Source organism: Centroberyx gerrardi, chromosome 15, assembly GCF_048128805.1.
Source record: "Centroberyx gerrardi isolate f3 chromosome 15, fCenGer3.hap1.cur.20231027, whole genome shotgun sequence".
In the NCBI taxonomy this organism is placed as follows: domain Eukaryota; kingdom Metazoa; phylum Chordata; class Actinopteri; order Beryciformes; family Berycidae; genus Centroberyx; species Centroberyx gerrardi.
The window spans coordinates 28589491-28612420 of record NC_136011.1 but is presented as its reverse complement, the minus strand read 5'-3'; the positions used below and the strand labels follow the sequence as shown (position 1 = coordinate 28612420).

The 22930-nt window shown below is 42.1% G+C and overlaps 1 protein-coding gene across 1 annotated transcript in view; it reads right to left on the bottom strand.

The window, feature by feature from the left end:
• Positions 1–16713, bottom strand: part of slc30a6 (solute carrier family 30 member 6) — an 89176-nt gene extending 72463 nt beyond the window's left edge. Inside the window, exons 1-4 of the mRNA XM_078288769.1 lie at positions 16527–16713; positions 15414–15460; positions 12511–12597; positions 2554–2638 (exon numbers count right to left, since the gene is read on the bottom strand). Of these exons, the coding sequence (XP_078144895.1) occupies positions 2554–2638; positions 12511–12597; positions 15414–15460; positions 16527–16713 (406 nt within the window). The remainder of the gene's footprint in view (positions 1–2553; positions 2639–12510; positions 12598–15413; positions 15461–16526) is intronic.
• Positions 16714–22930: the final 6217 nt, after the last annotated feature.

Here is a 22930-nt window from a genome sequence, read left to right as displayed (position 1 = left end):
GGACGCGGTCTCTAGATGATCTGACTTAAATCTGTCATTTAGAAGGGGTGATAAAAAAGTAATACCTGATATTTCATTCTAACTAGAATTCTAAATGTCTTGGAAAGTCTTAGATTTAACTTGTAAACATCTTAAAATCGGTAAAGCCGATGCCACTAATATGCAAATCAGCACATGATGTCATCTGGCAATCAGACCCATTATGAACCAGTAAAAACACGGACGGACGAACCGGAGAGACAAGCCGCTGGACCTGAACACCGAATCACATCACATCTCCTAGTGATGCGTGGAGACACACTCAGAATATGCCTGTGTGTGCGTGTGCGTATTCATACACTTAGATGTGTGTGTGTGTGTGTGTGTGTGTGTGTGTGTGCACATGCATACAAGAATGTGTGTGTGTGTTCATGCTGAATCTTGAGTATGTGGTTGAGTTTGTCAGATGTGTTACTTCCCATCTTTTACATACCTGCATGCATTTTTTCCTGGATGTAGAAATGTGTGTGTGTGTGTGTGTGTGTGTGTGTGCATGCGTGTCTTTTAGCGTCCTAAATATAAGCCCATCACATGGTCCGGAGCGAAGCCAGTGGACAGCTGAGCTGAGGCAGAGAAATGGCTTTAAGTGCTGCTGCTCTGCTCACACAGCCATCGAGATAATGAGACACACACACACACACACACACACACACACATATATATATACACAAACACTCACCGTCTCAGACACACTCCCTCAGTCACACGCACGCACACACACACACACACTCAATAATGGACACATTCACATTATGTATTCTAGGGTTCAACTGATATGGGTTTTTCAAGACCATTACTGATATTTTTGGCAGGCCCAAAACTGCAAGTACTCAGTAGTTTACATGCTTCCACTGAAAAAGTTAGGTGAGCAGAACTGTAACCATAGAAACGTAAACAACTCGGGTAAGATTAGCTACTTGTGATCAGTAGAATAAATTAAAATATAGGAAAAATCTTTAGCTGAGTGTTTGTCTGCTGTAACATCTTTCAGCCACAAGGTGGAGCCAATTAATTTGATTAGAAATCAATAACATCAACCAAACTTCATCACTGTAGTGATATGATTGGATGTGAATGAATGCCTTCATTGGCCAATCAGAATTGAGTATTCAACAAAGCCGTGTGATAAGTAAAAAAATACTTATGCATACTAATGAGCAATCCAATCAAAATGTCTCATTAGAATCAGTTCAGGTTAAGGGCTTCTCATAGAGATCCAGTGCAGTATTGATCAATTTAACAATAAATATGTAATCAATCAAACAGCATCATATCATCATATCAGAGGTGGACGACACTGACTGGACCAGATCTGATGTTTAATAAAAGGTATTGGCCTGATATAAGGCTCCAACTACTTTTTATCTTAGCTGCAACACTAACTACTTCGCCCAGTAAATTTGAGTTATTGTTTTGTTTTTGTAGAAAACCAACTGTCCACACCAGAGATTAATTCCTCATATTTTTACTATTGTTATTCAGTGGGTTTTATTTTCCATCTTATGTTATGCTCATTCTATGTCTATTTTCATGTGAAGATGCATTTTATGTATTCTATTCTCCTCTATCTTATTCTCACTATCATTATCAAGTTTTATGTGAAGCACTTGGTGCATGTAATTTCTCTGTTGTAAAGCACTTTGAGCTGCATTTCTTGTATGAAAGGTGCTATACAAATAAAGTTTATTATTATTATTATTATTAATCAAGGAAATACTTTTCATTCAAAAGCACAGACTGGATTAACATCAGTTTGTTTCACTAGCTAGCTAACTGGAGCAACTTCCTCGTTGTTCCTGCAGAAAACAAGTGAGCAGCAGTGCCAGGCTCCGCCCCCGACTAATCTGACTGGTTTAAAATATGCAGACAGTCCTCAGCGTCACCGTCCTTTTCTAACCAGCTACTGTGTTTAAATTTGTCCAGAGCTCCGTCCCGCGGTCGGAGGCGTGGCTCCGCAACATGAGGGTCCGACCTACTGTATGTACTGTATGTGTTTGAAAAAGAGACATGCTCAGTGTGACGAGCCTGCGGTCTGTGTTTCTTTAACATGCCCTTTACAGTGCCCTATTTCCACTGATGTAACCCCCCCACACACACACACACACACACACACACACACACACACACACACACACACACACACACACACACACACACACACACACACACACACACACACACCACCAGTAGCAGGATCAGTCAGAGTCCCTGTGGTGAGACGACACTGCTTACACACTTCTTAAAGGCTTGTTCACAGTATGGGCTTAAAGCCATGGTGTGTGTGTGTGTGTGTGTGTGTGTGTGTGTGTGTGTGTGTGCTTATCTGTCAATCTGTGTATACTGTGTGTAGGCAAGTATCTCTGCCTGTTTGTGTCTAGGAGTGTGTGTGTGTGTGTCTCTGTCAGTCTGTCTGTGTACATCTGTCTCTGTGTGTGTGTGTCAGTTTGCATGTGTCTATATCTGTCTTCCTCTGTCACTTTGTGTGTGTGTGTATGTGTGTGTGTGTGTGCTCACCCATGCTGTTGGTGGAGCTGCACCACATCAGCAGACAGCCGGTACACAGCAGGTTGAGCGCCCCGAACAGCAGGATCCTCCACGACTAAAACCACAAACACACAAACAACGAACACAAAACAATAAATGATTACACTGCAAAAACATTATGATCCTCACCCTATAACTGATTATGTTAATTTGTTCTTTCATTCAATAAAACCATCTGATTACAGAAAGAACATTCAACACTGGCGACGCAACATCCTGCTATCTTCAAACTTTACTGTGTGTGTGTGTGTGTGTGTGTGTGTGTGTGTGTGTGTGTGTGTGTGTGTGTGTGTGTGTGTGTGTGTGTCAGGGGAGGGAAATAACCACCAGCCATCAAACAAATGCTGTTACATATTTTATTTATCCAAGAAACTGAGCTCCATGTTTCAGAAAGCCAAATTGAAGACTTTTTAAGGCCTTTCTAACACCTGGAATTGAATTGAAGACCAATTTTAAAACCAAAATAAAGAAACAAAGCGGTCAAAACCAGACATGGGGGACATGAAGTCTAACTGTGTTCAGTAAAGCAGACAGGATGCAGGATGTTCTACTCACTCTGTTCTGGATTCATCTCAGAGTGAACATGCAGCGCTAAGGAACCTCTAATAAGTGCATTTAAGATTTTAATACTTTTTAAGGGCTTAAATTCAGATAGTTTAAGACTTTTTCAGACTTTTTAAGGACCCACAGATACTGTGGGAGAGAGCGGTCCTCATTTTTTTCCCAGTCGGTCTGGGGATTCAAACCATCATCAGCTGGTGGTCGGGGCGTCCCGGTGGCTCAGTGGTCTGAGGCCACATCCACACTAACACGTTTTCGTTTTAAAACGCATAACTTTTGCTACGTTTACGCCTAGCGTCCGCACTACTCCGCCGTTTTCGGGACCCCTAAAACAGAGACTTTTGAAAACGCCGCTGACCCCGTTTCAGTTCGAAAACTCCGGGATTGCGTTTTAGTCTGAACGGGCGGAAACGGAGACTTTTGAAAACGATGACGCAGACGCCCACGTTCGCTTCCTGATTGGGTCTTATCAGTCACGACGTGTCCTTCCCTGATTCGTCACGTAGTCCGTAACAGTTCCGCCTCGTCGTCGGTCCGAGCAAAGAAATCTCCGGTCGTACTTTTCGCCGTTGCTGTTCTTCCTCCGTAGTATTTTCTGCAACTAAGCGACCGACCGCAGAGTAGACAATCTGCTTCCTGTTAACACCGGCACGTGCGTGCCCAGTGTACGTGAATGGTCATGTGATATGCGTTTTCAGGCGTGTTAGTATGGACGGAGATTATTTCTGAAACGCTCGTGTGGACGGAGAAACGTATTAGTGTGGATGTGGCCTAAGGTGCGTACCATGTAACCGCGATGTCCTGGGCTCGAGTCCGGCCCAGGAGCTGTGCCGCATGTCATCCCTCTCTCTCTCCCAGTCTTTCCTGTCTTTCTCGACTTTAAACTGTCTAATGAAAAGGTGAAAACGCCTCTTTTCGTCCCCAGCCTGCCGGTCTACTGAAGCAGCCACTGTGGCAGGTAACCAGGCGTTATCTGGTGGTTCTTTCACCAATCCAGAAATCAACATGGTGGAGGTGGCTGGTGGCTGGTGGCTGGTGGGTTTTGGCGTCCGTCCACAAACTGCGGCCGCTGGATAAAAGAGTGAGCTTCCTGCCCTGCAGCCAACCTGCTCTACCAGGGCTCTGCTGTGTCCTGACTGAACTGAGCCGGCCGTGCGGCCCAGCATGCGGACTACAGTCTGAATCAGTTCATCACAGAAACACCAGCTCAGGGGAAGGTCACATTCAGAGGAGCAGAGACCACAAAACAAGCATGGAGCTGGAAAAGAGCAGCTCTGCTCACCAAGCCCTCGCTGTATGAATAAACAGATCTGCAGGTTTCAGAGAGACAACTTTCAGACCTTTTTTGTGTATTGATAACTGGAACTGAATTTAAGACCAATTTAAAAACCAAAATACAGAATCAAAGCTGGTAAAACCAGACTCTTTCTGACTGAACATAGCTAATGACAGTGCCATGTAGCACAAAGACACTACATGGTAAAAAATAAGACCTTAATAACTGGATTTACAACATTTAAACATGGCTAAAGATAACAAATCAAGAGGCGGCCATCTTCAAATCTTAAAAACGCAAATCTGAGAATAGCTTCATCTTTAATCCTGCAGTCCGGGACCAGACTTTGAGGAGATGTGTAACATTTCCATACCTACCAGGATTAAAAAAACATATGAAACATGAAATTGTCTGAGTCAACTTCGCTCCCTACAGTCCTTATGAAAGCCTCCTCAGCACTGACCTACTCCCTCTGCCTGGCTGTAGATTCAGCAGGAGAATTTACAATGAAGGGAAAAAATAAAAGCTTAAACCCAAACCTAGGTCTCCAAGCAGAGAGAGAGAGAGAGAGAGAGAGAGGAGAGTAACAAGAAAGAGAACGAGGGAACGAGTAAGTGCGTGTGTGTGTGTGTGTGTGTGTGTCCTGGCCTGTCACTTCGTGTTGGAGTCATATGCCGTGGTGGGGAGCGCCGAGTGCTGTGAAATCTACAATTACTGTGGTGCGCTGTGTTATGACAGCACTAGGGCGTCTGGTGACAGCACTAGCCAGCGACAGGCATGGGAGACCCGGAGTGTGTGTGTGTGTGTGTGTGTGTGTGTGTGTATGCGTGTGCGTGGCTGTATGTGTGCATGCGTGCATGTGTCTGTGTGTGCAAACAGAGAGACAGCGCTCAGCCCAAAACATTCCCAACCCCCTCCTCGTACACACACACACACATATAAACACACACGCATGCATACACACAGCGCCTGGAGGGGAGCGGGGCGGTGGATCCTGACGCTCTGCTGCCCCCCCCTGTCCGTCTGCGGCGTCGCCCCCACCCACCGGCCCGGCCCGGCCCGGCGCCCGGGACCCGGGGCCACGGCATGAAGACGTGCCAACATATTGAGGTTACATGTGACATTGGAGTGACAGACGCCCGTACAGTGGCTCCGTCATCAGGTACTGTATCAAACAAGGGTCCTGCTTACATCATCACCGAGCGCCGCGCATCATCGGGCAGCGCCGGACAAATGTATGCCATCATCGTGACTCATATTAGCCTCCAAAGCAAAGAGGAGGAGCGGGCAGGAGGGGACGGTTTCATCACGGACGGCTGGATTGGGGTCGGTTTCATGTGCACACAGGGAGATTTGTGGGGTTTCTTCTTGCAGGCGGTGTGTTCTAAACTAAACCTGCAGCACGCCGCCGCCGCCGCAACCCACCCGGTCTGAGCTTCCGGTGGCGATGAAACCAAACCGTCCTCTCCTGCTCTTCTTCCTCCCAGATCCAAAGCGTCGGGGCTGTCTGTCTCCAGGGCGGCCGTGTTCTCCTCTCAAAATAAACCTCCTCCTTACATAATGGATCGCTGGCTGCCTGTTAACACGGCTGCAGAGAGGAGGTTTCCGACTCGCTTGCTGCAGCTTGGCTGAAACGAGCCGAACAGAAAGACGCGGCCGCAGCGTCCCGCACGAAGCCCGGTCCTCCCTCCTCTGTCCTCCAGCCGTCCCGTTGTCCCTGCTCCAGTTTTGTCAGGATGCACTGTCACTACTTTAGCTGTTGATTTGTCCTGGCACCAATGTCACCAACACACATCTATGTGCATTTACTGGAGTTGGTGAATAAAGTGATTATAATTCTCAGTGTTATTCTGACACAATATTATATTTTACTGTTAATTAACAGGCCAAACATAACAAAGACTTTTGAATTTAGCTTCAGTAACTTTACTTCCGCTTTATGTCCATCAGTAAATTTAAGAAAACGTGTAAATTGACTGTAAGTGTAATAACTTTTTCTGCAACAAAACTTGCTTGTTCAATATTTCTGGAAATCTGAAGTTTGGACTAATTGGCCTCTACAGTTTTACAGTTGTTTTTATCTGTTTATGTCCTCTATTCTCTGTAAAGCAGTATGTGTTTGAAGGGATTCCTAAATAAAATTGAGTCGACCAACCAGTCTAACACCAAGGTTTTCTCTCCCTAGGGATAAGGGATAAGGCCCATTAAAATATAAGGATATGTAGGTGCTTTTGTCATGTGGAGACTTCTACTACTTCTACTTCTACTCTCTGTACTTTAGCAGGTAACCAAACATGAGCTGAAGGTCCTGGTACATAAAAACGTACACTACCAGTCAAAAGTTTGCACATACGCATTTTTCTCTATTTTTACTATTTAGAATAACAGTAAAGACATCAAAACTATGAAATAACACTTAAATTGAATTATGCAGCGACCAAAAAAAGTGTCAAAACTATCTTATATTTTAGATTCTTTGCCTTGATGGAAAGGCAAAGGCTCTGGAAAGAATTTCATACATAGGATCAACTTCACTATTTATATTTGTCTAAGAAACTCATTTCAAGCATTTAAGCAGAAGCCTTTAGATCAGAACGGCTTCAAGAGAATGAAAAATACAGCAGATTCAATCAGGTGTGTTGGACTTTTGACTGGTAGTGTCTGTGGCGTCCCACAGACTCATACTTTAACAACACAGTAGAGGAGGGTCGAGCTGCTCTATAGGATAGATAGACAGCAGCAGGACAGATGGAAGAGCGCCACGTAATTCCTAAAGAGGGGATTGAACCCTGTGTCTTCTGGATGTATGGACCTGCTGCCTACTAGAACCTATAGCCAGAGGATCCAGCTTAGACCTAACCTGATACATACTGTTCTCTCTTTGTATGGGAGAGAACGTCACATTAAAATACTGCAAAATCTGGTCATTTAAAGGGATGTTGAACATTGGTTCCTCGGGTTGTGGAGCTTCCTGGCCATGATATAACCCCAATTCCCCAGTTCCTTTATGTGCTAGAAGTGATTTCCAGACTGTTCCTCCATACAATGGCAGTGAATGGAGAGTAGGGCTGCAACTAACGATTATTTTCATTGTCGATTAATCTGTCGATTATTTTCTCGATTAATCAATTAGTTGTTTGGTCTATAAAATGTCAGAAAATGGTGAAAAAAGTCGATCAGTGTTTCCCACAGCCCAAGATGACGTCCTCAAATGTCTTGTTTTGTCCACAACCCAAAGATATTCAGTTTACTGTCATAGAGGAGTAAAGAAACCAGAAAATATTCACATTTAAGAAGCTGGAATCAGAGAATTTTGACTTATTTTTCTTAAAAAAGTACTCAAACCAATTAATCAATTATCAAAATAGTTGGCGATTAATTTAATAGTTGACAACTAATCGATTAATCGATTAATTGTTGCAGCTCTAATGGAGAGAGAAAAAAACACAATTCTCCAGTCTGCTCTACCGGAGCAACAGATCACAGAATCACTGATTTGGGGGTTTTATCATGGAGGAAGAGACACAACACAAGACTCTACCAAAGTTCATCAGCACTTTAATGTTGCATATCGGCAAAAAAAACACACCTTGGCTTGCAGACTACTTCTAAAGACCATTTCCAAATCTTTACACCTTGGGAACTCAGTTTTAAAATGTGACATTTTTCTGTTGTATTCCAAATTTGCCAGTGGTCCCGGAAAACGAGAGTAGAAACAACAGCCGAACCAGTTCTAAGTGCTGCTTGGTGAATCACATCTATGCCGAATTCACCCCATGGACTCTTTAACGATTACAAGCAGATCCTCAGTCATGTTTTGTGAAATACGGATAGGCGACACGACTGCTAGATTTGGGCGTGCGGTTTGATGCGGCGTTCTCTGCCAAACGAAGAGAGAGAGGCGCGTCCCGGCACTGGATCCGGTGCCGGAGAGGTCTTAACGTGCCAGCCTCAACAGAACACCTCTCTAATCCCATGCATTAAGCCCTGACAGTGAAATGTATACTACAGACTATAGCCTCATCATTATCCTCCATTAAGATGATAAAGACTTTATTCTGGCCTGACAGCTTGTGACCGGTGCCGGACAATTACGCACCAGATATCCCAGCAGATATACAGAGTGTTTACAGAAGCCGTTCTCTTTTTGTTGTGTTTTCACTATATGATCCATCAGCTTGTATATAATTCACACTCTCTCAAACATTAATCCTTATAGGCACATATTTATTTACACACAGATTATGTCTGCCCTATATTTTACCAGAAAGTCATACTCTGGATGAGTTTATATAATCATGTGCTGGAAATACTACTGTATGTACTGCAGGAAACACTATAATGTACTTCAGCTGCCCCTTGTCAAAGTTTCTGTAAATGTGTTTCTCACGGGTTATTTTATAGTTTCAGTTTCATGCTTTTTGTTTGTCACCACGGTATCATTTTAGATTCAAAACTGTGATACCTGGGTTGCTGCAAGCACTAGCGCTTCAACTAACAACTCTTTTCATTTCAAATGTCCATCACAGGTCCAACAGCCCAAAGTGATTCTTAAAATGTCTTCCTTAGTCTGACCAGCAGGCATGAAAACCCTGAAGTATTCATTTTATAACGATATGAAATAGAGAAAAGCAGCAAATCTTAGCATGAACATGAAGCTGCAACCAGCAAATGTTTGGTATTTTTACTTGATAAATGACTAAAACGATTAATCGATTATCAAAATTATAATGATTTAATTTTCTGTCATCAGCTAAAGTCAAACTTTTGATATGAAAACTAACCAAGAGTCAGCTCTTTTCATTATAGAAATCGCTCCAGTACAGCAGCCTGATATGGATCCAAACAGGTAAATCATGTATTTTTTCCTGTTTTGGTTTTGCCTTCCATAACATCACTTGCTATCTAGCAAGCGCTAATTAGGTAGAATTAATTCAAGATAAACAGCAAAATTCCTTCAGAGCTTTCCACTGACCCAAATAATGGATGCAACTGATCTCCAATCATCGTTTTGGATTTGTTTATGTAGAGAACTGTTCTGAGTGACTGTAATCAACTTCTCCTCCGTTTTGCACTTGTCCGGCAGAACTAAGGTCCCTCATGCGGGATCATCACTACAAACACGTTTCGCAGCCAAGCTGTGTTCAAACCCACAGAACTTAATTTTAAATTCTAGTCCAGATCCCAAGGTTTCCAAAGATACCAAAAAATGTCAGGCTGAATTACAGGGAAATGTGTAGAAAATGATGCACAAGACATCTCGATTTTTCCATTTGCTGTAATGATGCAGCCATAAAAAAAAATGCCGTCTTGGGTTTGAACATTTCACACTCGATATAAGCGTTGGAACAAGCAGATACACAATATCTACTGTATATAACATCGTCCTACAGCATTACTTTGAAGCTACTGGATTTCAGTGGAGAACTTTAGTGTCCCATGATGATCTAAATGCCGTTTCAGAGGCTTTTCCATCCTGACAAGAAGAAAACTCTGAGGGAAAACACTGAGTGTGTGTAACTCTTTGGCATGAAAACGGCCAAATTAAAGGACGCTGAACATCGGCACAAAATATCATCTATCAGCGACTTCCAAAACCCTAAATCGGTCGAACTCGTACTTGAAACCGAATCGCATCATAAGGACCTTGACGATCCGCAGTCCGATGTCACGACACAAAAGGTAACAAGAGGAATGAGCAGAGGGTGACGAGGCGCTGAGGAAGCACATCTCAACTTTCGCCAGCTTCAACTATGTTTGGTCCCTAAGCCGTGTACGACACCGTGTAATCCAATCCTCCGCTCTATGGGAAAGCAAGACACACACACACACACTCCTCCTGGTGTATGGTCAAAGTGGATTATAGTACAATAACCCTAACACATACACACACACACACAAAACAATCATGTCTGTGATCCTTTCAAGTTCATTATCATGTCTGCAGTGTTTTCTCTGTAATTTTATGTAACAGTGCTGTTGGAAGGTATTTTTAGTTTTGGCTCCACATCTGTCCCTGTTTTGTTCCAAGTTATTGTTCCAGTGCAGGACTAAAAATTTTCATACACTTTAGTTACAGAAAAACATTAATTCCTAGCATAAGATTAAGGTGTGGAATGTTTTTTTTTTGTTTTAGTGGAAAATTAGGCAGAATTCCCCTGTTATTTCCCATTTTCCCAGCAGTGTTTTTAGTGTTGTTGCTGTGGTGGAGCCTTCACTCTACTGAATGAATACAGATCAGCCACTGTGTTTATGTTTATGTTTACCAGGCAGATCACAGCCTGCAGTAACAATTAGCGCTGATCTCCAATCTGTCTTGACATTTAGATCACAATAAAGCAGCGCTGTCAGAGTGTGAGACATTACCACCAACCATCCAAACAAACGCTGAAAAAGACATGCTTTTGTATTGGCTTGTACTGTATAAGCCTGTATCTCATGCATTATATTGGTATCGCAATGGATTTTTATTGGCTTTGGCTGGTTCCTGAGCAATATTTATCTCCTGGAAAAATACTGTTTCTCCTCTTATGGACCTCTTTATGGACTGTGTGATCTGTCTTTTATTGTCTTTTGTGGGAACTCTCTATTATGCACATGTGACCAACCCAGTTTCTATCTAACCATCTTTTGTGGTTGATTTTAGGAATGGACTGGGAGAGCCGCACCAAGGCAGACAAGACGTCAGCAGAACTTTACTGAAGCAGCTGACCAGATCTTGGTCAGCATCGATTAAGTGTGATGGAAAATGAGGGGGAAATGAGGGTCCAGGTCCAAAATGGCCGGAGTTATGCTTTAAAGCCTCCAGTATCAGTGCAGAAAACTAACTTTTATTATTAACTAGCATTTTACCAGCCAAATAGGAATGCAGAGTAAAATACAAAACTCCTAGAATGGCCGCTAGAACGGACCGAGGGCTGGACGATATATATTTTATAATATCGATATCGTAATATGAGACTAGATATCGTCTGGGATTTTGGTTATCCCAATATTGTGGAATAAGTTGGATGTAACTTCTTCCTGGTATTAAAGGAACTCTCAAGTCTTGAGGCAAGTCTAAATGTAGATTACCAAGTCAAGTCCAAGTCAAGTCCATGTCATTAATGTCAAGTGTCAAGTCTAAATGTAGAACAGCAAGTCAAGTCAGAACAAATCAAGAGTCCAGTATCAATTTAATATCTTAAAGAAAACTAAATATCTAGGACTTTTCAATGCAATATGGTTTTAATAGGATAAAAACTTGGTAAGAGCATCATGAGTTTGATTTCTAGAATCAGTTTCAACTTCAATAAATTCAATCATTCCATACAAATTCAGAAAACAGAATTTAAATTCAGTCGTCCGCTGAAACAAATCTCATCACTTTCAATCTAAGTCATTTACACAAACACAAGATCTCAAGTCAAGACTTTAGAAACCTTTTCAAGTCATCAAAGTACAAGTCAGAGTCAAGTCCCAAGTCACCAGAACCCAAGTCAAGTCAAGTCTCAAGTCTTCTTCACCTCTGCACATTACTGATTACTAATGATCATTACTAATTTTCAAGTTTTACTTGTGTGTGTAAATATCTTATGAAAGCACGAATACTCACTCCCTAAAATATCGTCACATTATCGTTATCAAGGTATTCGGTCTAAAATATTGTGATATTAGATTCTGCAGTATTCATGCAGCCCTAAACGGACCAGCTACAGTTGACCAGCAGTTGACTGGTGTTTGGTGTTTTCCTCCCTGTAGTCTTTACTGGAACATGGTGACCTAGTAGGAAAACTGGATTACTGGAGGTGTTTGGGTGCTATGCTGCATATGAGATAGAGAATCTAAACAGATTAGACCATAATGGGATTATAAAGTGAGGATTCTCCCAACAGCACTTCCTGAATGAAAACCCAGAAGTGGTTTTGATCGTAACGACCGAGCGGATTTGGTTTGGATTGATGATCATAATAAAATGTCACCGAAAAATATCAAATAACACAAATAGTTGTTAAGTCTGTTTTGAGCAGGGACAGAGTGAGTGAAATACAGTGTTTTATTACTCACACTTCATACGATCTCACACACACACACACACACACACGCCTTACCCGTCTATCTGAGGCTACCAGTCTGAATTCTTGCGAGAGTTTCCCAAAGATGGATCTGTGTGTCTTCCGGAATGGATGAATGGTGCCCTGCAGGTTAGAAAATAAAAATAATAATTACTAAAAAATATATATATACATCTTACAAGACAGCAGGTGATGACATTCAGTTTGATGAAGAAATAACGTGCTGCAAAATAAAATGTGGATGTGGTTTTGTGAGAATGAAACCTTCCTGACCCAAACAAGGTGTTTGACTGTCAGATGTAACGGAGAGCAGACAGTTTGTTGACTGAGATTAATAAAAAAGATAATCAGATGCAAAATCAAACTTTAAATTTGTGATAGTAAATGAATGTATGTGACTGCTGCATGTAGTACAGAGCATCAGAGGAGAAGAGGAGGATGCAAAGCTTGACCTGCAGCGCCATCAAGTGGTGTGTTTGTGTATAACACTTTTTATTTTACCTGAGTAACAACAAACCTCTTCTCAGTATTTAAGTCAAAACTCCAGCCTGGCAGGAGGAGGATTTTTGGGTTCAATACGATGATTGAAGAATAAAACTAACAAGATTTTTATCTACAAAGCCATCATAGCGCAACTCCCTGTCTATTTAAATCGCCTTTTCATTTGTATCACAAGTTCCTACAACTGGCGTTCTCAGAATTTATTACTTTCCACTGTCCCTCGCCCTTCCACGGGATTTGGGAAGATGGCTTTTAGTTATTATGCTCCATGGTCCTGGAATCAGCTCCAGAAAGATGCAAACCTGGATCACTTCATCCCTCTGGGTGATTTTAAGTCTATTGCAGTCTTTAAAAACTGAGGTTTGCAGCTGTTTTACTTGAGAATATATACTGTGTAATTTGTACATTTGTATGTAGCCTATACTTTGTAATTTGTATATTATGGTTTTGTATTTTATTAATATCTGCTTGCTGCTCTCTTGGCCGGGGCTCCCTTGCAAAAGAGATGGACATCTCAGTGGGACTCACCTGGTTAAATAAAGGAGAAATAAAAACATAAAACAATACCTAATGTATCTGGAAATGATGGTTGTTTTTTAGGCAGGGCTGGAAACTAAGACAGACCTTTTTTTGCCCGTTGCTCACAGTGTCTGGTGAAGTCCAAATCTGACCAGAAACTTTCACTATTTTCCAAGACAAACTGAGTAAATAAAAAAAAATGAGATGAAATTTTGGATTCAAGTGGCCACTGTGGTTGTTCTATAAAAAGTAAGATTTCTGCTCTGAACGTTACGGCTTGAAAGTTTGGCATGTGTCATTTCGCTTTTCGTATTTGGTTTGTTTAGGTTCACACTGACCAAATGCAATGAGCCAGGGGGTTTGTAAACAAAAGTCACATGACTCACAAGTAGCTCGTTTATTGGACAGAGTTTTGGTGACCTGTCATCCTGCAGGTTAGTGATTTTGGTGAATGGGGAACTCAAAACAAATCAGTGTGCTTCTCACTCCTAACGATCCGCACTGCAGTTCTCCTGTTAGAGGACTGAGACTCTCGGTGCCGTTATTTGGTGCCACCAGAGGTCAAAGGTCATCGTTCTCACCTGGACAAACCAGCCAACTAAAGGAGGAAACACTGCAGACATAAAATAAACCGCTCCAAGTATGTTTGGTGTGTGAATACGGCATAAGTCCCACACTTAGACCTTATTCACAACTTTATCTGCTGTTGTTGCGTAGCGTCATCGTCAACGTGCTCTCTGCCACCAGTCCACCAGACCATCAGAGCACCAGACCACCAGACCATCAGAGCACCAGACCACCAGACCATCAGAGCACCAGACCATCAGACCATCAGAGCACCAGACCATCAGACCACCAGAGCATCAGAGCATCAGACCATCGCTCTTCTGACAGAACAGGGAGTTTAAACATGGAGGAGAGCCTGCTACTTGCCCTGAGCAGTGTGACTCTGTATGTTATAGACTAAATAGAATAAATGACTCTGAACACACCAGTCAGCAGTGTGAACAGATCAACAGTTTGTTTCTTCTGCACAGCCAGTCTAACTGTTATAAACTGTTATAAACCTACCTAACCTGTCTAAGTTTCTCATTTTCAACCAGTAACAAAGTTGTTATATCTGCCAATTAAACAAAATTAAACAAACCGGTGTGTTTGTGTTTTTACTGGACCATTGAGGGCAGAGTGGGAAAATGCCAATCAAATGCTGGTTAATCTCCGGACTCTACCAGCCACTTTGGCAGGTAACCAATCATCATAACACTCGAGTTCTTGTTTTTTCCAGTTTAGGAACATTGCAAAAATTAGATCAATCCTGAATTTTAAAGACGCAGAGAGAATTATTCATGCCTTCTTTCATCTCGACTAGATTACTGTAACTCACTGTTCTCCTGCCCTAATCAAAAAGTTTTGGATCGGATTCAAATGGTGCAAAATTCTGCAGCCGGGCTTTTAACTTTGACTATGATGGGGGATCATATGGTCTCGTCAACCATATGATCCCCCATTTTAGCAACTCTACACTGGTTACCTGTCTGTTTGAGAATCAGTTTTATGATTTTATTGATAACTTTTAAAGCACTACAGACTCAGTGCCTTCCTTTAAACACTCCTGAAAACATACTTTTATTGGAAGGCCTTTCTATAATCACTCTACTCCCTTATATTTGTGTTTTGTTTTATTTCCTTTATTTATTTATCTATTTATTTTAATGTAAACTGACATTTTATCTGATGAACTTGGTGTGACTATGGTTTTATGTTTTATCTTCACTTTGCTTTTATCACCTTTTGAAACAATAGGAATTAAGGTTAAGATAGTATAACCTGAAACCCTTAAACCCTGAAACCCTGGAACCCAGAAACCCAGCCCACTGGTGAAGTTGCCACCAAAACGGATGAAAACCCCGGACACTTACCAAGACATACGTGTCATGCTCGTGCTTCTTCCTGTGCAAGGGGACATCTGTGGAAGAAAGCACATATCACTCTCAATATGTAACAACAGCAACAAAGTACTGACGGCCTCCAGATGTGCAGTGCAGCGTGCTACTGAACGTTTCATGTTAACAAATTTATTTTCAATCTATGAGCTCCAGGAAGTCGACTGTTTCTGTGCTAATGATGATACTCAATCAGTGTTTCCTTTGCATTCCTTAACTGTGGCGGCCCCCCAAAGCTAGAACCAGAAGTTCAACATCTGGTCTTATTTTTTGCTCAGTCTTTATTCACCCAGAGAGAGTCGGCTGAGCACGCATGCTCTCTTACAGTCTAAGTTTTCTGATCATACGTGCGCTCTACTGTGCTTCATATTCACACATGTCCATATACTCACACCTGGGAGCTGCCCAGTAAAACCACAGTCTTCTACCACTAGCCATGAAGCAGCTCCACTAGAGCAGTTGGGGGTTTGGTGCCTTGCTCAAAGGCATCTCGGCGGTAGCTGTTCCCACCCGGTCCAGGGATTCGAACTAGATCCCTAATTGTTCAGCCTGCCACTCCAAAACTTAACAGTTGTACTTACAGCACAACTACTCATATGTCCTGTCTCGTGATCTAACCATAAACACCCAACTAAGACCCACTATTAACCTGCAACAAATACTGGAACTGGTCCTGTGATGAGTCCAGAAGCAAACATGGGTCTCAGAACCAAGATTATCCCCAAATCTACAAAACAAATCAACTGGAAACACTGTGCTTGAGTATTACTTTTCGACCTTTTTTGTTTTTGTTAGTTTAACTGCTTGACAGCGTCAGCCAGCTGACTGATGCTTAGCTAGCATCGTTAGCCAGCAGCTAACATCAACAAAACAAGATGCTAGGGTCCAGTGAACACGAGGAAAGCTAGCCTAGCCTAACACTGACCGATATAAACAACGTTACTTTTGTACTATAGTGAGCAGTGGAATGAATGGGAAACTCAGCTGACGTTGGCAACCAGACTCAGGAACAGCTAGCCAAGTTAGCGTTAGCCAGAGCCACCTACTTAGATACCAGTAGTTAGCCGTTAGCTTGCTAGCATAACAAACCTGGATCCTTGATGTTAATGACATCCACCGACACCATGTCAGGTTTATCCAGCGGCCCCACTTTTCTCTCGGTCACTCCGGACGGAACCACGTCCGGCTTGGGGCCGAATTTTCTGGGGTAAAAGTCCCCGACATTGTGGTAACCCAGACCCGATGAAGACGTGGACATCATCCCGTCCATCGCCATTTTGGACTTCCTGTCTCGGTTCCCAAGAAAGCTGCTTGGCTGCGCAGCGCATGCGTCACTTCGCAGATCTGTAGATGATCCACCGTGGGTCCATCGCAGTGATATTTATCGGAGTGAGGCGGTTCGTTTACTATAGAGATTCATGTTTTTTCCACAACACAGTCTACAGCGGGAAGTGAGAAAGTTTAAAGGGGAATACCGCTCAATTTCAAAGAAGTACTGCAGAGGAAGAGAGGAAGTAATTCAATGAAGTAATAAAATAACATTTAAACATTTGCATTTCAAGCAGACGCTTTTATCTAGATGCGACCTGAAATCATATAATATGTCACAGTGCAGTTGTCTGTCCTTGTCTGACCCCTAATCTGTTTAGCAGTAGGTACAAGTGTAGTTACACCTTAACTGAGAGTAAAGACAAAAAAAATGCCAAGTCTCAGTCCTAAACTTCGAGGCAAATCCCAATTCAAATGGAGATAGCATCAAAGAGAGTGCAAGCCACCACTTTGCAAGCCAAGTCAATTCAATAGAAACTATAGTAGATAGAGACAAGTCCGATCAATTAAAATCAATTAAAATTACACACATTCAGACACTGGTTTTGTTGCAGAGTAAAACATTGAAACATCCAGTGTACAAACTTTCCTGAATGTGCAGCTTAACGCAAAACTGTCAAAGTTATGGAGGCTCACTTCAGAGATCTTTATTTTCAATGGTCTTTTTAATAGTGAAACATAACATTGTATAAGAATCACTTTATTCACTCAATAAAAGTACAGGAATTTGTCTGTGTGACACTGCTACTACTTGGGCTGCTATAATAATACTAATGCTAGTACTACTACTACTACTACTACTATAACTAATAATAATAATGATAATAACAAAAATTCAAAAGCATGCTACTGGAATTGCCATCTGCTATTGGCTGATCTTTGGTGCCAGATGATCAGTCAATAGCAGATGGTAATTCCAGTAGCATGCTTTTTACCATTAGATGTCAGGCTTTACACAGGTTTGGCTTTGGGCTTTAGTTACTCTAAAATGAGGTAAAATTACTGGTGTAAAAATCTATTTAGAAGTAAAACGTAGAGTTACTTTTTTCCAGAGAGAACATTACTGTATTAGATACAATCAGTTTCTGATGCTTATGGAGAGCCTATTAGTACTGTGTAATGGATGTGATTTAAAATGTAGAATACAATACTTTAGTCAAAACATACTGCAGTGAATGTAAATTTACCGATTTCTAAAAATACAATTACACATAAAAGCTACACAATTACAGTGGCAAAGTAATTGTAGTATCAGTTGCTTGTAATGCCGTTGCTCTCGAAATGTGAGCTCATTCTGCCGCTGCTTTCATTGGCAGAGAGTCTAAATGTGTAAATGTGTGTTGAAAATGTAAATGTGTGTGAGCTGTGAGGAGTCTGCTGTTTCCAGACAGAGTGTCAGCAGTGTCAGCGGCATCTCACGCCTCAGCCGACGCTTAAAAATGATTAATTTAATTGAAGAGTACAGGAGAAAGAAGAGGAAGCGTGACCGATTCAAGCGTGTAAATGCATGTATTATGTCTGGGGCCGGGCTGTCTCTGAGGCTCTGTGTGTGTGTGTGTGTGTCACTGTGTGTGTGTGTGCGTGTGTGTGTGTGTGTGTGTGTCACTATGTGTGTGTGTGAGTGTGTCACTGTGTGTTTGTGTGTGTGTGTGTGCGTGTGTCTGTGTGTGTGTGTGTCACTATGTGTGTGTGTGAGTGTGTCACTGTGTGTTTGTGTGTGTGTGTGTGCGTGTGTGGATTTCTGTAGCTGTGTGTGTGTGGGTGTGTGTTCATGCATGCTTTTGTGTGTGTGTGTGTGTGTGTGTGTGTGTATATGCTTAAGTGAAGGCTGTATGTGTGTTTTAGAGTGGCTGAGTGTGTGTATTAGAGTGGCTATGTGTGTGTGTGTGTCTGTGTGTGTGTGTGTGTGTGTGTTTTGTGTGTGTGTGTGTGTGTTGACGTGGCTGGGTTTGTACTGGTATAACATGCAATTTTGTGTGTATGTTTTGGGATGGCTGGGAATGTGTGTAGCTGTGTGTGTGTGTGTGTGTGTGTGTGTGTGCATACATATGTATGTTTCTTCGCACGTATAAGTGTGTGTATCTTTGTGTCTGTGTGTACACTCTTTTGTGCAAGTATGTGTGTGTGTGTGTGTGTGTGTGTGTGTGTGTGTGATGTGTGAAATATCTGTTTGCTCATTTCTATGGCAGTGAATGGACACTTTGTATGGAACAGTTTGTCAAGTGACAGCGAGGCCCCAGGCTGGACGACCGACACTGAACTGATGTATATCCTCAGAGAGAGAGAGCGAGAGAGAGAGAGAGAGACAATGAGGGACAGCATGAGAGAGAAGAATGAGTGAGAGAGAGAGAGAACATGAATGAAGAGAGAAAGAGAGAAAGTGAGGGAGGGAGGGTGAGAGACAGAAAAGGAATGAGGGAAAGAGGGAGTAAAATGAGGGTGATAGAGAGTGAAAATGAATGGAAGAGGGTTGAGAGAGAGAGAGAGAGATGCAAGTTGGGTGAACTGGTGGAGAGAGAAAGAGAGAATAAAAGAGAGAGAGAGAGAGTGGTAAGGAGTGGGAGAAAGATGAAGAGGAGAAGAAGAAGAGAGAGGAGGGAATAAAGAGGGTAAAGGGGAAAGTAATAATGAGAGAGGGAGAGAGATCAAGAGAATGAGTCAGGCACGGAGAGAGAGAGAGAGAGAGAGAGAGAGAGAGAGAGAGAGAGAGGGAGAGCGAGAGAGAGAGAGAGAGTTGGTGTGTTGTGGAGGGAAAGAGAGAGAGAGAGGGAGGGAGGGAGGGAGGGTGAGAGACAGAAAAGGAATGAGGGAAAGAGGGAGTAAAATGAGGGCGATAGAGAGTGAAAATGAATGGAAGAGGGTTGAGAGAGAGAGAGATGTAAGTTGGGTGAACTGGTGGAGAGAGAAAGAGAGAATAAAAGAGAGAGAGAGAGTGGTAAGGAGTGGGAGAAAGATGAAGAGGAGAAGAAGAAGAGAGAGGAGGAAATAAAGAGGGTAAAGGGGAAAGTAATAATGAGAGAGGGAGAGAGATCAAGAGAATGAGTCAGGCAGGGGGAGAGAGAGAGAGAGAGAGAGAGAGAGAGAGAGAGAGAGAGAGAGACAATGAGGGACAGCATGAGAGAGAAGAATGAGTGAGAGAGAGAGAACATGAATGGAGAGAGAGAGAGAGAGAGAGTGAGGGAGGGAGGGTGAGAGACAGAAAAGGAATGAGGGAAAGAGGGAGTAAAATTAGGGTGATAGAGAGTGAAAATGAATGGAAGAGGGTTGAGAGAGAGAGAGAGAGATGCAAGTTGGGTGAACTGGTGGAGAGAGAAAGAGAGAATAAAAGAGAGAGAGAGAGAGTGGTAAGGAGTGGGAGAAAGATGAAGAAGAGAAGAAGAAGAGAGAGGAGGAAATAAAGAGGGTAAAGGGGAAAGTAATAATGAGAGAGGGAGAGAGATCAAGAGAATGAGTCAGGCACGGAGAGAGAGAGAGAGAGAGAGAGAGAGAGAGAGGGAGAGAGAGAGAGAGAGTTGGTGTGTTGTGGAGGGAAAGAGAGAGAGAGAGAGGGAGGGAGGGAGGGTGAGAGACAGAAAAGGAATGAGGGAAAGAGGGAGTAAAATGAGGGCGATAGAGAGTGAAAATGAATGGAAGAGGGTTGAGAGAGAGAGAGATGCAAGTTGGGTGAACTGGTGGAGAGAGAAAGAGAGAATAAAAGAGAGAGAGAGAGAGAGAGAGAGAGAGTGGTAAGGAGTGGGAGAAAGATGAAGAGGAGAAGAAGAAGAGAGAGGAGGAAATAAAGAGGGTAAAGGGGAAAGTAATAATGAGAGAGGGAGAGAGATCAAGAGAATGAGTCAGGCAGGGGGAGAGAGAGAGAGAGAGAGAGAGAGAGAGAGAGAGAGGAGAGAGAGAGAGAGAGAGAGAGAGAGAGAGGGAGAGAGAGGGAGAGAGAGAGAGAGAGGGAGAGAAAGAGAGACAGAGAGAGAGAGAGAGAGAGAGAGAGAGAGAGAGTTGGTGTGCTGTGGAGGGAAGCGGTGCAGACAGCAGTGTATTAGTAATAGTATATTCTCCATATGGCTTCCAGCCCTTTTCCCCTTTCAACATCTGCCATGTCTCAGAGAACCGGCCCTCTGCAACATGAGCATTTACATCCACATTGATTAATTACAGCACATTGTAACTTTTTTTGAACAAAAGTGTAATACTATATTGAAGCCTGGCAGTTGTGTCACAAATCTCCCAGCAGCCACATCTGGCTCCATCATGGAGGAACATGTAGAACTGTGTGTTAGTTAATAAAGTGTAAATCTGTAGAACTGTGTGTTAGTTAATGAAGTGTAAATCTGTAGAACTGTGTGTTAGTTAATAAAGTGTAAATCTGTAGAACTGTGTGTTAGTTAATGAAGTGTAAATCTGTAGAACTGTGTGTTAGTTAATGAAGTGTAAATCTGTAGAACTGTGTGTTAGTTAATGAAGTGTAAATCTGTAGAACTGTGTGTTAGTTAATGAAGTGTAAATCTGTAGAACTGTGTGTTAGTTAATGAAGTGTAAATCTGTAGAACTGTGTGTTAGTTAATAAAGTGTAAATCTGTAGAACTGTGTGTTAGTTAATAAAGTGTAAATCTGTATCAAGCAGCTAGAAGCAGAGAGCAGCTGAGTCAGCTTGTTGTGGTGTGGCTGTAGATCCATTCAGTAACGTTCTCAGTAAAAGTGAATAGTGTGATAAGGTGGATTTGGTTACTGTGACACAGTAAACTGTCTTGTCTTTAGCCCTAGTCTCTACTCCAAAACACTCTGAGTTGTAGCTTGAGAAGAGTCAGCTCAGTTAACCTGAACAAACTGTTAGCTAGCTAACTAGCCGGCAAACACACCGATGTTAATGTGAACACGCTAACGCTAGCCGCTACTAGATACGTTAGCTAGTGTGCTAATCAGATGTGTTAACAACAAGACAGTGATGTTAGCTGACCAGATACTATGGTTAGCTAGCTAACAAGCTGACATTATCTAAACACTAAATCAATCAGATGGATCAGTGATGAAATGATCAGTTCAGTCAGAAACAGACAGAAATTCAATTCTGTTGAGACGGACACGTTTTATGTTTCAAAAGCCTTAGAAACCCATGTCCTAACCCCAAACTAACCTTAACCCTAACCTAAACCTAAACCTAATTCCTAAATGAGCCCTTTAAAGATGTGAGGAGTGTTTCTCTCAAAATGTTTTCACTCTGTCCTTTCTTTCTATTTTTGTCATCTTTCTATCCTTGTGAGGTATCATTACCATACCATATGGTCCTCACAAGGACAGAAGTACAAGAACACACACACACACACACACACTGAGAAAAGAGGAGGCAGAGAAAGAAGAGAAAGAAAAACAAAAGAAGACAAGAGCATTGTAGATCATTATAACTGTCTATAGAGAGGTGAAATGATGTAATTTTGTTGGCTGTAAAGCAAATTTGGGATTTGCAAGAAAAGCCAAAAATACAGTCTGTGCTGCACAGAGCTTTACTATCTACACTACCTTTTGTTCCATGAAATAAAATACATCAACTAACATCATCTTTGTGCATTTTTGTCCTGCCATTACCTTTTATATTGATTGTTGCTAGCAAGATGCTAATAGTTTGGGAAAGAGGACTACAACTGTTGTTAGCTAGCTATCTGGTGGTTTGAAGTGATTGGCTAAATATATATGACTAACTGTTCATGCAACACTATTAAAATCGTAATAATTTGAATGTAGGAGATCGAACTACAAAAAAAAAACACGAAAAATGTTTGTAAAAGAGAGGTAAACGAAGTTGCTCATTACTATTGCAGTCCACTTTCCATGATGATTAGCACTGATTAGCAAAAATTGATATTAAAAGGAACTAAAAGATCAGAAGTCACAAATGTGATGCTGGTGGATGCATTTTAACCCCACAACAAAACACAATCTCATGGATATCCGTTCAACACTGCCCTTATATTTGGCATTTTACAAAAAGCCCATTCATATTTTCCATAGGGATTTTGGACTACAAACCAAATGGCAGAGATGCTAATCTGTGGTATACAAGATGACGCAAAGTGACGACTTTTGCCTTTATTGTGAATGTGATTCACTTTGTTGCAACTGAATTGAATTGGGGGGGAGGGGGGAAGTCTGCAGTCAGTCATTCAGTAGGTACCTCC